The 18,711-nt window shown below is 45.6% G+C and overlaps 1 protein-coding gene across 5 annotated transcripts in view; it reads right to left on the bottom strand.

Moving 5' to 3' along the window:
• Window positions 1-18,711, bottom strand: part of LOC129700020 (exportin-1-like) — a 105,161-nt gene that overhangs the window by 34,035 nt on the left and 52,415 nt on the right. For all 5 annotated transcript variants that reach the window (XM_055640167.1, XM_055640164.1, XM_055640165.1 and 2 more), the window contains exons 3-10: window positions 16,799-16,900; window positions 11,988-12,060; window positions 11,846-11,901; window positions 9,791-9,835; window positions 5,605-5,786; window positions 4,451-4,499; window positions 3,371-3,490; window positions 654-782 (exon numbers count right to left, since the gene is read on the bottom strand). In XM_055640167.1, coding sequence (XP_055496142.1) covers window positions 654-782; window positions 3,371-3,490; window positions 4,451-4,499; window positions 5,605-5,786; window positions 9,791-9,835; window positions 11,846-11,901; window positions 11,988-12,060; window positions 16,799-16,900 — 756 coding nt within the window. The remainder of the gene's footprint in view (window positions 1-653; window positions 783-3,370; window positions 3,491-4,450; window positions 4,500-5,604; window positions 5,787-9,790; window positions 9,836-11,845; window positions 11,902-11,987; window positions 12,061-16,798; window positions 16,901-18,711) is intronic.

The following is an 18,711-nucleotide window of genomic DNA, read 5'->3' as shown; positions in this document are numbered from 1 at the left end:
TCTCCTGCCTTCTCCTCATAACCCTGAACACCCGTACTAAGTATACAAGCCCGGCTGGGATTTTGAAGGATGAGAGGTTATCTTATTGAAACAATTTATGTTATTTATTTATTTATTTAAAAAAAAAAATATGTTACTTGATTGTAAGGAAAATCCATTTTGTTGTCTCTTATGAGATAATGCCAATAAATTGAATACAATACAATATAAGATTATTAAGGGTTCGGACACGCTAGAGTCAGGAAACATGTTCCCGAGGTTGGGGGAGTCCAGAACCAGAGGCCACTGTTCAAGAATAAGGGGTAGGCCTTTTAGAATGGAGATGAAGAAAAACTTTTTCACCCAGAGAGTTGTGAATCTGAGGAATTCTCTGCCTCAGAGGGCAATGGAGGCCAATTCTCTGGATGCTTTCAAGAGAGAGTTAGATAGAGCTCTTAAATATAGCGGAGTCAGGGGATATGGTGAGAAGGCAGGAACGGGGGTACTGATTGTGGATGATCAGCCTTGATGACAGTGAATGGCTGTGCTAGCTCGAGGGGCCGAATGGCCTACTCCTGCACCTATTGTCTATTGTCTAATCATTTTTCTTATTGAACATGTCCCGGGAGGTGCCCCTGTACATAATTTGCACGAGGCCCCAAGTTGCAATGTACCTGTTTGAGTTGGATGAGCGTTAATGTAAACAACGAGACGAACTGTTCATCGTACTGACTGACATTGACGCCAGCAATCTCAGTCAAACATTTCAATGTCACATTCCGAAACATGGGCACATTCAGAAACTGGGCAGAGAGGGAAACAATGTTAAAATACAAAATCAGAAGCTTACATTCTTGTCAATATGCAGTTGAAGCCCGTTCTAATATACAGGCATCTTGTGTTTTACCAGTGTTTGATTTATGTTCAGGTGAAATATTGAGCTTGTTCCTTCAATACTAAATCTTGATTTACATGCTGGTATATTTGGAATAACGCGCTGAAATTTGACTGCTGATAATATAGTTGCGTATATGTTTGATTTACTCAAAGACGGGCACAGAATGCTGGAGTAATTCAGCGGGACAGGCAGCATCTCTGGATAGAAGGAATGGCGACGTTTTGGGTCACGACCCTTCTTGAGACCCGAAACATCATCCATTCTTTCTATCCAGAGATGCTGCCTGTCCCACTGAGACACTCCAGCATTTTGTATCTAACCCCATTCTGTCTGAGCCACATCCCGTTCACCATTCTCCAACAGAAGGAAAGATCAGGCAAAATATTTACCTACATTACACTCGGTGCATTCAAACATAACTAACTATGTGGAATGAAGTACAACTGCCAGGGGAATGATAGGAGGACGACGTTAGATGTCCTTAGATGGAGGCAGGGGAGGAGGTGTAAGCACAGGTGTTGCCCCTTCTACAGTTGCAGGATAAAGTGCCTGGGGAGGGAGAGGGATGAGTCACGGAGAGAGTGGTCCTTGTGGAAAATGGAAGGGAAGGGTGAAGGAAATGGGAAGGTGGGGTAGAACTGTGCGCAGCGGTAGAGTTACTGCCTTACATAGACGCTAGTTCGATCCTGACTACAGGTGCTGTCTGTGCGGAGTTTGTACGTTCTCCCTGTGACCGCGTGGATTTTTCCTGGGTGCTCCGGTTTCCTCCCACTCTCCAAAGACGAACAGGTTTGTAGGTTAATTTTGTTAAAAATTGCATATTATCTCGAGTGTGTAGGATAGTGCTAATGAATGAATAAGTTTACGGATCACTGTTCGGCACGGACTTGGTGGGCCGAAGGGCCTGTTTCTGCGCTGTGTCTCTACAGCCTGAAATAAACAAGATTGTTACATTTATGCTAATGAGTGAGTAGTGTGCAGGGTTGGGATGGGAATGGGAAGGAGTGGCAACTGGGAGACCCAGGAACGTAGGAGGTCATCAAAGGAGCTGCCTGTGTTTGGTTTCACTGCTGTAGAGGACCCCACCAAATGCACAATGCCGTTCAGTTTAATTGTCACGTGTGCCGAGCGAGGTACAGTGAAAAGCTTTTGTTGTGTGCTATCCAGTCAGCGGAAAGACCATACATGATTACAATCGAGCCATTTTTAAAGTGTGCAGGTACATGATAAGGGAATAACGTTTAGTGTAAGATTAAGCCAGTAAAGTCCAATCACAGATAGTCTGAGGGTCTCCAATGAGGTAGATAGTAGTTCAGGACTGCTCTCTGGTTGTGGTAGGATGGTTCAGTTGTCTGATAACAGCTGGGAAGAAACTGTCCCCGAATCTGGAGGAGTGAGTTTTCACACTTCTATACTTTTTGCCCGATGGGGTGGCCAGGGTGCGACTCGTCCTTGATTATGCAATAGCCCAGGTTGGAGGAGGTGCAGGTGAATCCCTGACTCACCTGGAAGGGTTGTTGAGATCCCTGGATGGAGTTGAGGAAGGTGGTGCAGGGACAGGTGTTGCACCTTCTGTGTTTGCAGGGGAAAGTGCCTGGGGAAGGAGACGGATGGATGTTCAAAGCAAGGAGCGTGCGGTACTTGTGGAGGGCGGAAGGGGCGGTGGAGGGGATATGCGAGTTGATGGTGGGATCGCATGGTAGCTGGTTACCGGGGGAAGGTGAGAGGAAGAGTATGAAAACAGGCGGGGAAGTTTCCAAGACGAAAAAAACAACAGCAACCATGAAGTAATCTTTCCCTTCTTAAAGAGCTTCACAGGACATCAAAACAGAACAGCTGGAAACAGACCAGCTTAAGCAAAACACTTGTGATTTAGTATTCCCATTCATCCAATTACGCCTCATTGGAGCCCTTGCACTTTCCCTTTAATCCACACTTTCTCTGTAACTTAGTTTAGTTTCAAGATACAGTGCAGAAACAGGCCCTTCAGCACGATCCGTGCCCACCAGCGATCCCTGTACTCTAGTATTATACTACGCAGGCGAGGGACAATTTACAATTTTACCAAACCAATTCGCTTTGAAACCTGTACGTCTTTGGAGTGTGGGAGGAAATTGGAACACCCGGGGAAAATTATAAGGAGGTTATGGGGAGAACGTACAACATCCGTTCACACAATTACCCGCAGTCTGGATTGAACCCAGGTCTCTGGCGCTGCAAGGCAGCAACTCTACCGCTGTGCCACTGTGCCACCTCTAAAGCTGGATATTAGCTGTATTCTGCATGGTTTGACTGTATTCGTATATGGACGTTTTGCTTGAATAACATTCAAAACATTGTTTTTCCATTGGACCTTGGCACGTGTGACAATGACAAATCAAACCAACCATGAACATTTAATGCTATTGGACAATTGACAAAAGGAATCTCACCTTGTACACCAAGCTGGTGATCATTTAGTGCCACGGGGAAAAATGACTAAAGCAAACTCACCTTGTACACCAAGCTAGTGATGAGTTTGGTTTCGAAGATATAACCTAAAGGGATCCAGTTCAGAAACCGTAGCAAAGTCTCCAGTGTCGCGTGGACTAAAGGGGCGTTCTGAGAGTTCTCCTGCAAACAGATGACGTGAAAAGTAATATTACTGGACCACACACCAGGAATTGCAAAAACTCAAGCAAGTAAATACAATAATATTCCCAATCCAGAGCCGGCAAAGAATAGACAGCGGTCCCAGTAAATTACAATTAACAATTAAAAAGGAGACCTTTTTACAAAACAAAAAAAAAAAAAAAAAAAAAATTATAGTATGTATAAAATTCTTAAGGGATTGGACAGGCTAGATGCAGGAAAGATGTTCCCCATGTTGAGGGAGTCCAGAACCAGGGAGCTATAACTCCTGGATAAGCGCTCAACTAAGAAAACCAAGCCAAAGCCAAAGTATTATCTAAATATTAATCAATAATAAATGCTGACTTAAGAAACATAGAAAATAGATGCAGGACTAGGCCATTCGAGCCAGCACCACCATTCAATATGATCAAGGCTGATCATCCAAAATCAATAACCCATTCCTGCTTACTCCTTCGATGATCCTGAAGGACTTTTGCCCGACTGGTGCGTGGACAACGAGGAGAAATATCGTCGCCGACCTTTGCCCTTCGACCCTGCAATGGCCGCCGAGTTTCAGCAGAGATGGAAGGAGATCAACGCTCGACCCATCAAGAAGATCGCTGATTCCATTAGCCCTTAGAGCTAAATCTAACTCTCTCTTGAAAACACCCAGTGAATTGGCCTCCACCGCCTTCTGTGGCAGAGAATTCCACAGATTCACAATTCGCTGGCTGTAAAAGTTTTATTCTCATCTCAGTCCTAAATGGCCGACCCCTTATTCACACAGTGACCTTGGTTCTGGGCTCCCTCAACAAGGGGAACATCTTTCCTGCATCTAGCCTGTCCAATCTCTTAAGAATTTTAAACACATTTCTATAAGATTTTGATTTTGATTTTTTTTTAAGTCTGTTTCAGATTTTAGATTTTTCACTTCTATCCATTTTGGGAACATTTACTTACCATCACAAACTGACAGAGCTGAAATATCTGTGAGAATTCATTGCACATACTGTGGGGGAGAAAGAAAAAACAAGGAAAAGAAAATCAGATGCAATTTAATCTGAGGACAGCTACTAGGAGTGGAAAAGGTTAATACGGTAATTAAGTGATAGGATCAGAAGAAGGCCATTCGACCTATCAAGTCTACTCCGCCATTCAATCATGGCTGATCTATCTCCCCCTCCCAACCCCATTCTCCTGCCTTCTCCCCGTAACCTCGGACACCCGTTCGAATCAAGAATCTATCTATCTCTTCCTTAAAATTATCCATTAAAAGGTGGAGTTTTTGTCTAAAGGTTGCTTATTTTCATCTACTAATTCCTGCTGCTAAACTAAATAATATAGCCCCCCCAACCCCCCAGCCCCCCCAACAACATGTGGCACCTTGGCTGGGTAAGGCGGCCGTTCCCGACCTCATCGAGACTTCCGTGGCCAGTCGGCTGGTTGAATTTGCCGTCTGCAGCCAGGGCTCTTGACCTCTAGATCAGCAACAGCTGACTTTGCAGGTTGGTATCTCAGCCGCCCCCCCCCCACCCCCGTCTCCCTCCCCAAGGCCTCTGTTGGCCCAGCAAAGGGATAATCCAGAAAGTTAACCCACCATCTGCAGTTCCTTCCTACACATTTATTCTCCCAACGTTGACAGCTCAAGGTCTTGCCAGGTTGACAGCCAGCTGCTTGAGAGAAATGCTTAGGGAACCCTTCGGGTGGTACGGTGGTAGAGTTACAGCCTTACAGCGCCACAGGGCTGGATTTGGTCCTGACCACAGGCTGTACAGGAGTTTGCACGGTCTCCCCGTGACCTGCATGGGTTTTCTCCGTGACCTTTGGTTTCTTCCCACACTCCAAAGATAAGGTTTGTTGGGTAATTGGCTTGGTTATGAATGTGACAAAATTGTCCCTGATGCGTGTAGGGTGGTGTTAATGTGCGGGGATCGCTGGTCGGTGCAGACTCGGCGGGCCGGAGGACCTGTTTCCGCGCTGTATCTCTAAACTAAACTAAACTAAATTCAGCCAAGAAGCACAATGCCCACTCCTACAAACCTCCAACCACCCAACAGTCGGACCATTTCTCGTATCAGGAGAGGATACGCGTTGGGGGAGGTCAGTGCACCCACCTGTCCTTTAAATGCTTGGCTTTCACCTGTGTCATCTGCCCGCTGGAGAAATCAAACACCTCTTCACTGAGCAGCTTGAGAATAACCATGTTATTCTGACACAGAGACTCGCTGGTTCTGCTGGCACCCACTATGTCGCTTATAAACGTGGGCCAATTTTTGGGCCATTCATGTTTGAGAATCTGCAGTTTTAAAGAGGAAAGGGGTCAAAACAGTAAAAGAGAATTCTTCATTCCCGATCAGAAAGGATATTTCTAAGATACACAACTCCGCAGTAGTTCCCTGGGAGGCATCAAATTCCACGTCAGTTCCACCAAGTGACGCAATACACAAGCAGTACACGGTGGCACAGCTGGTAGAGCCGCCATTTCACAATCACAATAATACTTTATTCGCCAAGTATGTTTTGCAACATATGAGGAATTTCATTTGCCAAGTCAGTCATACAAATATTAAGCAACGGACCACACACAAAACACATTTTAACATAAACATCCACCACAGTGACTCCTCCACATTCCTCACTGTGATGGAAGGCGAAACAAAGTCCAATCTCTTCGAGTTCAGGGCCCTCGAGCCCTCCGTTGACGGGATGATCTTGACTCTGGCGGCGTTTGGGCCCTACGCGTCGAGGCGATCTACTCCTGCATCGGGGGTGGGGGTGGGGGGGGGGATGTCAGCTCCCCCCCGCCGGACGATCGAACCCCGCATCGGGGCTGGTCGAACCTTCCGCGACGTTGGAGCTCCCGACATCCACGGCCTCTTCCGAGACTGCGAGCTCCCGATGTAAAGACCGTAGGCCGCGGTTGGAGCGATCCCAGGCAAGGGATCGACTCCGATGTAAGGCCGCGCCCCCCGGTGGGGCCCCAAGGTCAGTCCGTGGAGGCCTCCAGCTCCATCGATGGTAGGCCGCAGAGCGACCAGAGAATGCGGTCCGAAAATTAATCGCATCTCCGGCAAGGTAACAAACTGAAAAAAGTTTCCCCCGACCCCTCCCCTTCCCCTCCCCGCCACATAAAACAAACCGGAGAACATTTACACAAACATTTAACACACACTAATAAAAAGACAAGAAACTATGGTTCCTGCCTCACCCACAGGTATGTGCCCAGACTGTCCATTCTCTCTGCGATTGTGCAACTACCTTCTGCATTCACGGGAAACACAGTGGCGCAGCAGTAGAGTTGTTGCCTTACAGCACCAGGGACCAGGGTTCGATCCTGACCACGGGAGCTGTATGTTCTCCCTGTGATCGCGTGAGTTTGCTCGAGATCCACGCTGACCACCGATCACCCATTCACACTAGTTCTATGCAATTCCCCACTTTCTCGTATCCACTCTACACACTAGGGATAATTCAAGCTGTGCAGCTATGCCACCCTCGAGAAAGGCAGACCCAACTATAGATAGAGACACAAAATGCTGGAGTAACTCAGCGGGACAGGCGGCCTCTCAGGAGAGAAGGAACGGGTGAGAGTTTTGGGTCGAGAACCTTCAACAATAGATGCCACACTTCCACTAATCATCAGTGTCTCCCGAGCCACTCCAGAGGGTGGCACAGTGGCAGAGTTGCTGCCTTACAGTGATGGAAGACCTGGGCTTGATCTTGACTACCGGTGTTGTTTGTACGTTTTCCCCATGACCTGCGTGGGTTTTCTCCGGGGCCTGCGGTTTCCTCCCACATTACAAAGACGTACAGGTTTGGAGGCTAATTTGCTTCGGTAAAAATTGCGAATTGTCCCTAGCGTGTAGGATAGTGCTAGCGTACAGGATGATTGCTGGTCGGCGCGGACTCGGTGGGCTGAAGGACCTGTTTCTGCGCTGTATGCCTGGACTACACTAAAGTAATAACACATATCAAACATTCAAGCAATGAAAAACCACTGCCCTTGATGCAATGACTTGGAAAGGAAGTGTAAGCTTCAGAAAATTATCTAATTATTATCTAAATGGTGGCCGATTGGGAAAGGGGGAGATGCAGCGAGACCTGGGTGTCATGGTACACCAGTCATTGAAGGTAGGCATGCAGGTGCAGCAGGCAGTAAAGAAAGCGAATGGTATGTTAGCTTTCATTGCAAAAGGATTTGAGTATAGGAGCAGGGAGGTTCTACTGCATTTGTACAGGGTCTTGGTGAGACCACACCTGGAGTATTGCGTGCAGTTTTGGTCTGCAAATCTGAGGAAGGACATTATTGGCATAGAGGGAGTGCAGAGACGGTTCACCAGACTGATTCCTGGGATGTCAGGACTGTCTTATGAAGAAAGACTGGATAGACTTGGTTTATACTCTCTAGAATTTAGGAGATTGAGAGGGGATCTTATAGAAACTTACAAAATTCTTAAGGGGTTGGACAGGCTAGATGCAGGAAGATTGTTCCCGATGTTAGGGAAGTCCAGGACAAGGGGTCACAGCTTAAGGATAAGGGGGAAATCCTTTAAAACCGAGATGAGAAGAACTTTTTTTCACACAGAGAGTGGTGAATCTCTGGAACTCTCTGCCACAGAGGGTAGTTGAGGCCAGTTCATTGGCGATATTTAAGAGGGAGTTAGATGTGGCCCTTGTGGCTAAGGGGATCAGGGGGTATGGAGAGAAGGCAGGTACGGGATATGAGTTGGATGATCAGCCATGATCATATTGAATGGCGGTGCAGGCTCGAAGGGCCGAATGGCCTACTCCTGCACCTAATTTCTATGTTTCTATGTTTCTAAAAAGCCATGGACCACAAATGGTTAGCAGACTACAATACGCCAGGAACCTGTTACTGGAGAAGAATCTAGAGCTGGGGTTAGAGAGGCTGATTATGGACTCACATTTTGGTTGCCCCGTAGGAAGCAAATACAAAATCGTTAGCAAAATCTTTTGGAAGAAATTTATTTTGGGGGACAGGCAGCAATAATGTGGGCAAGGTGTACAGTTATTGAAGGATGGATACAAGCCCATGGAAAGAATTGTTTTTTTATTTTCTTTTATTAATAAACGTAACCACAAATGTTGTTGCCAATAGCAACTGCAAGGCTTTCAACAGTTTCTAAAGGGGTCAAAACATAAAAAGAAAATTCTTCATTCCTGATCTGAAAAGATATTTCTAACATACACAACTCGCCAGTTGTTCCCTGGGGATATCAAATTACATGCAGTTCCACCAAGTGACGCAACACACACTCAAGGGATACGGGGAAAAAGCAGGAACGAGGTACTGATTTTGGATGATCAGCCATGATCATATTGATTGGCGGTGATGGCTCGAAGTGCCGAATTGCCTACTCCTGCACCTATTTTTCTATGTTCTATGTTTCTAATGGAGGGGTTATTCTTCTCTGAGTGTTCTTCATTCAGCAAATCAGGTAATGTCTGTGTAGAAGTTTCATCAATGTCTTAACTACACATACAGTCATAGAGTCATACAGGGTGGAAACAGGCCCTTCAGCCCAACTTTGCCCACACCGACCAACACGCCCCATCTACACTAGTCCCACCTGCCTACGTTTGGCCTATGTCCCTCAAAACCTGTCCTATCCATGTAACTGTCTAAGCGTTGCCATAGTCCCTGCGTTAACTACCTCCTCTGGCAGCTCGCCCAGACTCATGTGATGTATCCATATCTTAGCCTCATGAACACGTGTGAGTATGAGCAGTGTACTTTGGTAAAGATCACAAGTTCATAAAATCGATATAGTACTCATAAGGTAGGAGTAGAATTAGGCCATTCGGCCCATCGAGTCTACTCCGCCATTCAATCATGGTTGATCTATCTCTCCCTCATAACCCCATTCTCCTGCCTTCTCCCCATAACCTCCGACATTCATACTAATCAAGAATCTCTCTATCACTGCCTTAAATATTTCCACTGACCTGGCCTCCAGAGCTGCCTGTGGCAAAGAATTCCACAGATTTGCCACCTTCTGACTAAAGATAAAATAAAGACCACCCGCGCTGGCAATTGCTTGACTCGAAACAGTGTTTCTGTCGAGATGCCACCACCGTAATAGCTTCCCCTCCCCAATACTCATTCCCAGTAACATCACTCCGGTGGGTTAATTGGAGATATGTCAGTCCTGATCAGCAGGTAATGCCAACCACAGCAATTTCTCAAACCATTCCCCAGGGCAAGAACCAATTCAATTTCCACTTCAGAATGCTTGTCAAACTCACATACTATTTAGTTCACGCCAGACTTTTACTAACCTGTACAAGAATCATATTCAGTTTTCCAAGGTAAACTTTATCTTTCTGGAAAGAAATGAGAAAAACATGTACATTAGAAAATGACGGCAATTGTTTTTTGCGGCTCATGTCCATATTAAAATGGGCGCGCCAGTTACAGGACTGTTTAACTTTCTCCACAGGTTATAGAAGTAGCAAGGAAACTTGTCCCGAACAGCCATTCAGGAAAAGAGAATGACAGAGGTGGATAAAGAGGTGGATGTACAGATCTACTACACAGAGGCACAGGGGTAGAGTTGCTGCCTTACAGCAACAGAGATCCGAGTTCAATCCTGACTACCGGTGCTGTCTATACGGAGTATGTACGTTCTCGCCGTGACCGCATGGGTTTTATCCGGGTGTTCCGTTTAGCTTTCAGTTTAGAAATACAACGTGGAAACAGGCCCTTCGATCCTCGCAGACCAACACTATCCTAAACACACGAAGGACAATTTACAATTTTACCAAGCCAATTAACCTACAAACCGTAGCGTGGGAGGAAACTGGAGCTCCCGGAGAAAACCCACACAGGTCACGGGGAGAACGTACAAACGCCATACAGACAGCACCCGTAGTCAGGTCTCTGGCGCTGTGAGGCAGCAACTCTACCTCTGCGCCACCATGCTCCAGTTTCCTCCCATATTTCAAAGACATACAGGTTTGTAGATTCATTGACTTTGATAAAGGCTGTAAATTGTCTCTTGTGCGTAGGGCTAGTGCATGGGGTGATCACTGCTCGGAGGGCCTGTTTTCGCACTGTAACTCTAAACTAACCTAAACTACTGCGAAGATCAGTTTTTTTGGTGGGTCCCTCCATTGAAAGTACCTGACCATGTTACATGAGCTCAGTCAATAAGTTACTGAACTAGCATTCAGATGCAGGGAATCAAATTTCAGTCTTACTATGACAATTAAATTAACTAGCATCAGTAACAGTGACCACAAAATTACCAGGTTGTTGTGAACATTTCTATAGCTTGATAACATCTTTCAGAGAAGTAAATCTGACATCACCTGCCAAAATGTGTTTAATTCCAGACATACTGGGACAGTTTCTTCCCAGCTGTTATCAGGCAACTGAACCATCCTACCAACAACTGGAGGGCAGCCCTGAGCTACTATCTCCCTCTTTGGAGACCCTCGGGCTATCTTTGATCGGACTTTATCTTGCACTATACGTTATTCATGTTATTCCCTTTATCCTGCATCTGTACACTGTGGGCGGCTCGATTGTAATCATGTATTGTCTTTTCGCTGACTGGTTAGCACGCAGCAAAAGCTTTTCACTGTACCTCGGTACACGTGACAATAAACTGAACTGAAACTCAACTATTAACCACCCTCTGAAAAGAACTGCTCTGGAAGGGCACGTACTCCATTGAAGGAGATTTAGGGACAGGACATGTCAAATCCACACCCTACAAATCAAAATAAATGAAGGATGCATAGGGCTAAATCCAAACAGAGAGCGTAGCCCAGAGAGAAATAGAAAGGTAGGTTTCTAAAGAGCCTGTTCCAGTTCCGCAATTTTGTAGGAGACTACAGGCGACTAGGCTGTCACCACACGGTCACCGGGGTGCCGCCCGTGTCATCTCCTCAGTCGCCCAAAGAGTCGTAGAGTCTTTCTGGTCGCCGCAGAATTTTGAAATGTTCAAAACTTTTCGGCGACTGTTGTCTTGACCCCAATGGGGGTAGCCTGATGTAGCATGATGTAGGTGCTGGCACCAGGATGAAGTAGGATGTTGCCAGGATAACGTAGGTAGCTGCCGCTGATGACATCAGTGAATTCCATTAAAGTTATATTGTAGATAATTTCAATTTTAATCTTATTATAATACTTTTGTATGCGCTGTTGTATGTCGTAGGGGCGTACAGTCACCGTTTTTTTTTGGCAACCTGCAACGACCATGACAGTCAAGGCAGTCGCTTTAAAAAAAATCACCTAAGTGGGACAGGCCCTTAAGAGCTAAAGTGAAGATTCAGGAAAACAAATATAAAACTGAAATATTTGAAGTGCACAGGTTTTTTTAAATTTACCTCCAAGGTCTCTGAAGACGTTTTAATTATTAAACCCACGACATACTTTTTTATTCCTGTAAGAAAGAGAAAAAAAAAGGTGATATTTAATTAAGATTCTTTTTTCCAAAACAGAGGAGCGGAAGAGAACTGCTCGACTTACCTTCACACTGATTCCTGGGGAGTATTTTCCAACGTGTTTTAATCACATTTTCCAGTATTTGCAAGGCATAGTACTGAGAAACAAACATTAAAAATAATCAGTGGCGTTTTAATAATAGCATCTGGTAAACACTATTATTTTAAATCCACTCCCCACACGCAAGAGCTTCCTCCAAGTCTTTAAACTTCAGAGAGACAGCGCGGAAACAGGCCCCTCCGCCCACCTAGTCCGCTCTGACCATCGATCACCTCGGACACTAACACTATCCTACGCAACAGGGACAGTTTATAATTTTAGAAACATTTTGCGGAACAGCAGGAGAGTTGTTGCCCAGGTTCAATCCCGACTACAGGTGCAGTCTGTATGGAGTTTGTGCAACCTCCCTGTTGGCGCGTGGGTTTTGTCAGGGTGCTCCAGTTTCCTCCCACACTCCAAAGACGTACAGGTTTGTTGGTTAATTGGGCTGCTGCAAATTGTAAATTATCTCGTGTGTGGGGTAGTGCTAGTGTAGGATAGTGCTAGGGCTGGTTGGGGCGGACTCGGTGGGACGAAGGGCCTGTTTCCGTGCTGTATCTCTAAAGACTATAGGCTGAAGTCTAAATCTGGACCCGCGCTAGAGGTCAGTATCTGTGGTGTGCTCAGCCACCCAGGTAAAGATACAGAAGGAACAACACAAAAACATGGTAGGTGGAGCCTGTGTGGATTTTTGAATGACTGAACAACTTTCTGAGGTAGGAGGTAGGCGCGGAATGTACAAGGTTGGTCGTGATTTTATTGTTCACTGGTCTACTGCAAAGATCAGTCTTTCTTGGTGGTAGACAAAAAAGCTGGAGAAACCCAGCGGGTGAGGCAGCATCTATGGAGCGAAGGAAATAGGCGACGTTTCGGGTCGAGACTCTTCTTGGTTTTTCTTGGCGAGTCACCCTCCATTTAAAGTACCTGACCCTCAGACATTAGCCCAGACAACAAATTACCGAACTAACATCCAGACCATGGAATCCAATTCCAGTCTCGCTCAGACTTAGGTTAAAAAAATACTTCCTTTAAGACCCTCAACCATCTGGTGCTGAAGACAGCAACTCTACCGTTGCGACATCCTGTGCTTCCAAAGTACTCCACGTTTCCATATTTTTCACCTAGAGAGTTGTGCATCTGTGGAATTCTCTGCCACAGAAGGCAGTAGAGGCCAATTCACTTGATGTTTTCAAGAGAGAGTTCGATATAGCTCTTAGGGCTAATGGAATCAATGGATATGTGAAGAAATCAGGAATGGGGTACTGATTTTGGATGATCAGCCATGATCATATTGAATGGTGGTGCTAGCTCGAAGGGCCGAATGGCCTACTCCTGCACCTATTTTCTATGTTTCTACACCACTACCTGCAAGATTTCTTTTGGATTTAGCAAATAGATGGAACTCTCCCTTTGCAAAGGCTGCGTGGTTGTGATAATTAAGAACTTTAAAACTAAGATCATGAAGCAGGGGCATTAAAAGGTTCTGGAACCGAGGATCGAGGAAGATACATCGCAGGGAAACACAAAGATCTGGGGATGCTGGAACCTTGAGCAAAACTCAAAGTGCTGAAGGAATACAATGGGTCAGGTAGAATCTATGGAGGGATTAAACAGATAATATTTTGGGTCTGGGACCTTGCCCTTGTCAGTCTGAAGTCACGACATGGAATGTCACCTATCCATTCCTTCCATTTATGCTGCCCAACCTTCCAAGACATTTTTTTTAGTTTAGTTTTAGTTTAGTTTGGAAATTCCACAGCGGAAACAGGTCCTTTCGGCCCGTGCCGATCAGCGATCCCCGCAAATTAACACTATCCTACACACACTCGGGACAATTTACGTTTAAACCAAGCCAATTAGCTTACAAACCCAGCACATCTTTGGAGCATGAAAGGAAACTGGAGCTGCCTGGAGAAAACCCACTGGCATTCTGTACAAACTCCGTGCAGACAGCACCCGCAGTCAGGATCAAACCCGGGTCTCTGGCGCTGTAAGGCAGCAACTCCTCCACTGCGCCACTGCGCCGCGTAAGACATCTTCTGTCTGGGCATTCTGGAACCTTCTGGAATGAACAGCCGAGTTTTCCAACTACAGCTTTGAGTTTGTACGTTCTCACCATGACCGCGTGGGATTTCTCCGAGACCTCCCACACTCCAAAGATTTACAGGTTTGTAGGTTAATTGGCTTGGTTTAAATGTAAATTATCCCCAGTGGTGTATAGGATAGTGTTAATGTGCGGGGATCGCTAGTCGGTGCGGACTCGGTGCGACGAGGGGCCTGTTTCCGCGCTGTATCTCTAAACCGAAGCGAACTGCTCTCACACCATTTCCCATTATCAAGCATAGGCTCCTTTCTCATCCAACGTAGGGCTAATGGTCAATGCTCATGCAGCTCACCACCTAATCCATTTAACATCTCACTTCTCCCCCGCAATTGATCCTTTTTAGATAACAACCACTCCACTCTTTCCCCATTTTTGAGGTAGAATTGCTGACCCGAAATGTTGGCTGGTTTCTCTTTCCGCAGATGCTGCTCGCAAGGCTGAGATCTCAATCGTCTTTCCCTCTCAACCCCATTCTCCTGCCTTCTCCCCATAACCCCAGACACTGGGTACTAATCAAAAATCTATCAATCTCCACCTTAAAAATTTCCATTGTCTTGGCCTCCACAGCAGTCTGTGGCAATGAATTCCATAGAAGGTATAAGCATTAATTGGATAAATATTTATCCAAACATTGATTATTTGGATAAATAAGGATTATTTATCCAAACCCTTAATAATCTTATATGTTTCAATAACATCCCCTCTCATCCTTCTAAACTCCAGAGTACACAAACCCAGCCGCTCGATTCTCTCAGCATATGACAGTCCCACCATCCCAGGAATTAACCTTGTAAACCTACGCTGCACTCCCTCAATAGCAAGAATGTCCTTGCTCAAATTAGGGGACCAAAACTGCACACAATACTCCAGGTGTGGAATATTGTGTTCCAAATAATTCCAGGAATGAGATATAGACTGGAGAGACTGAGACTGTTGCCTATAAAGGTGAGGTTGGATAAACTTTGATTGCTTTCTCAGGCAATCAAGAGGTTGAGGGGAGACATGATAGAACAGTTTCAACCTCTCCAATCTATACACATCCTCAAAACATTATGAACGGCGTAGATAGGGTAGACAGTCAAAAATGTTTCCACCCAGGGTGCAAATGTCAAAGACTAGAGGGGGCAGCTTTAAGGTGAGAGGGTCAACATTTAAAGGAGATGTGAGGGGTAAGCTGTCTATTATTGCACAGTGAGGTGAGTGCCTGGAATGTGTTGCCAGAGGTGGTGATGAAGGCAGAGATGATTGAACGGCGAAGTAGACTTGATAGGCCGAATGGCCTAATTCTGGGCCGATAACTTATGAACCTTCGGAATGGCCCAAAGGAAATGTTAAGGCAATGGTCCGTAGGTACGCCATGTTAATGAGCGCCCGTAACTAGGGACAAGTTGCTCCGGGTGGCATCCTCGAAGGGGCAGGATCTATGTGAACACGTGATAGATGTGGCCCGCCATCCGCTCACGGGCATGCCACCCGGCCCCGATGCAGAACAAGGTTGCCCACCCATGACATAGAGCTTCAGGCAGCATCTCTGGAGAAAAGGAATATGCGACGTTTCGGGTCAAAACCCTTCTTCAGGTCTGAAACGCCTCCTATTCCTTTTTTCCCCCCAGAGATGCTGCCTGACCCACTGAGTTAATCCAGCATTTTGTGCCCATCTTCAGTGTAAACCAGCATCTGCAGTTCCATCATACATAATTTGCATGTAGCCAGTAGATTTAATGGGCCGAATGGCCTCCTTCCATATAATAATTCATAGATTCTGCTTCAGTTTAAGCTGCTATTTAGCAGCTCCCCTTAACATTTCCTTTGGGCTCTTCCGAAGGTTCATAAGTTATAGCACCAGAATTAGGCCATTCGGCCCATCGTCTACTTCGCCATTCAATCATCTTTCCCTCTCAACCCCATTCTCCTGCCTTCTCCCCATAACCCTCGACACCGGGTACTAATCAAAAATCTATCAACATCCACGTTAAAAATATCCATTGTCTTGGCCTCCACAGCCGTCTGTGCAGTGTTTCCATTTTGAAGGAAATTGCCCGAAATTCGGGAAATTCTGCTCGTCTTCGGGTAATTTCAGGGAAATAAAATAATTTCAAGAAATTTCAGGAAATGTCCTGGGCCGCTAAGCCTTCCCCAACTACGCACGTGCAAATGCCGCCCCAACAGCGCACGCACACGCGGATACCGGAAGGGGTCCAATCAGGCCTGCGGGATGATTTGCGGAAATAAAGTATGTACCGGCATATTTACCACCATCCGCGCCTGCGCATTTGGAGGAGGCCCGTCAGCCGCGTCACAATTGAAAATGGCGCTGGTGACGCGGTAGAGACGCCGTCTCCACGCACATGTGCAGTGGGGCACAGATGGGGCGGCAGTCCTACATGCGCAGTTGGGGAAGGCTTTACTGGGCAACGAAATACCATTAAATTCCAGGTCATTTGGCATTCTAGTTCAGGAATATTTTTTTTGAGGTGTGGAAGCACTGCGTCTGTGGAAATTAATTCCACAGAAGGTATAAGCATCGAGGAATATATACAAATATTTTTAAAAAGTAACTAGAAAGTTGACTTTAAAAAGCTCTTTTGGATTATAATGTAACTCAGGTTCCATTTTCTCCAGGGGTACTGCCTGACCCGTCGAGGTACTCCAGCGGTTTGTGTCGATATTCCATTGTTGATATTCTGCTTACCTTTGTGTTCATGTTCTGAGAAAACTCTAGTATGGTATCCACCCTGGTCCACGCATCGGGATGCTCCTTCAAATGAGTTAATATCTCTTGTGCCATTCGTTGCTGGGGAAAGAAACGGAAATACCAAATATTAGTTCCTTGTTTATTCATCAAGATTCAAGAGAGTTTAATATCATGTGTCCCAGCTAGGACAATGAAATTCTTGCTTTGCTTCAGCACAACAGAATATAGTAGGCATAAATAAATACAGAACAGATTAGTGTGACCATATACCAATGAATGAATGAATGTGTATATATAATATATATATATATATATATATATATATATATATATACACACACACACACACATATATATAAATAAACAGATAAAATGCAATGGGCTATTAATGTTCAGAGTTTTGTTTGAGTTGAGTTTAATAGCCTGATGGCTGTGGGGAAGTAGCTGTTCCTGAACCTGGACCTTGCAGATTTCAGGCTCCTGTACTTTCTACCTGAAGGCAGAGGGGAGATGAGTGAGTGGCCAGGATGGCGTGGGTCCTTGATGCTGGCAGCCTTTTTGAGGCAGCGACTGCTATAGATCCCCTCGATGGTAGGGAGGTCAGAGCCGATGATGGACTGGGCAGTCTATCTTTTATCCTGTTCAGCTGATATATGGGGGTCAAGGAAAGAGCGTTCACGTCGCGACCCCCTGTTTCCACCAATCTTTCCACCACCACGCACAAGACAGACACCATTGTATGCAGATGCCGAGAAGTGTGAACAATTTCTAATCTTGTGATGTGGACTCGATAAGAAGAAGAGAAGCTGATACATGGAGACCGTTGAGCCCACTGTCCAAACTCAACTACACAACTGAAGGAGGCCAGCATGCTCCAAGCCTTCTTCACCACCCTGTTCACCTGTCATACCGTGTTAAGACAGACACTTCTAGACAGTCTATCATTGATAGATAGATCAATCTGATACTTAGATAATCTAAAGAAGGATTACAATAAGGAATGCCATCCATCCTCTTTGGCCAGAGGAGCTGCCTGAGAAACTCCAGCACATTGTGTCTATCTTCAGTATAAACCAGCATGTACAGTTCATTCCCACACATCAGGTTCAATGTCCTCCCAGGCCCGGTACAGCACTTCCCATCTCTCACTGTGAAAGTTCCACACTGGTTTCTCTTCTCAAAATGCAACACCTCACACATTGAATTAAGTTTCATTAGCAATTCCTCAACCAACTTACCCACCAGTTGGAGATCCCACTATAATTCTTGTTATCCCGCTTCACTGCCTAGGAAACCACATATTTTAATGTCAACTGCCAGCTTACTAACCGTCTGAAGAGTCTGAAGAAGGGCCTCGACCCGAAACATCACCCATTCCTCTACTCCAGAGATGTTGCCTCCGATTTAAATCAGCATCTGCAGTTCCTTCCTACGCAGCTTGCTAACCGTGCCTTGTGCAATCTTATCCAAATGATTGACATAAACAACTAACAGCAAATTGGTTAGGCACCAATCCTTGAGGCACACCGCTAGTCACGGGCCTACCAGTCTGAAAAACAACCTTCCACCATCACCCTTTGATTTCCATCATCAAGCCAATTATTTATCCAACTGGATCCCATGCAATCTAACCTTCCAGAACAGCCTACTATGCAGAACGTTACCAATTCCTTAACATTTCTAAATGCAATGAGGATTTCTGCCTCTCCTGCCCTTCGGGACAATGAGTTCAAGACCCCTCCCATCCCATCTCCCCCTCTCATCCTTTCATCATTCATTACAACTTGATTCCTCTTATTTTTGTGTAGGAAGGATCTGCAGATGCTGGTCTACACTGTAAATATCATCAGGAGATGCTGCATGAGTGCTGTTACTCCAGCATTTTGTTTCTATCCTCTTATATTTTCTGC

This window comes from Leucoraja erinacea, chromosome 9 (genome assembly GCF_028641065.1).
Source record: "Leucoraja erinacea ecotype New England chromosome 9, Leri_hhj_1, whole genome shotgun sequence".
Taxonomy (NCBI): Eukaryota; Metazoa; Chordata; class Chondrichthyes; order Rajiformes; family Rajidae; genus Leucoraja; species Leucoraja erinaceus.
The sequence above is the reverse complement of the archived record's forward strand: the minus strand, read 5'-3'. Positions and strand labels throughout refer to the sequence as shown.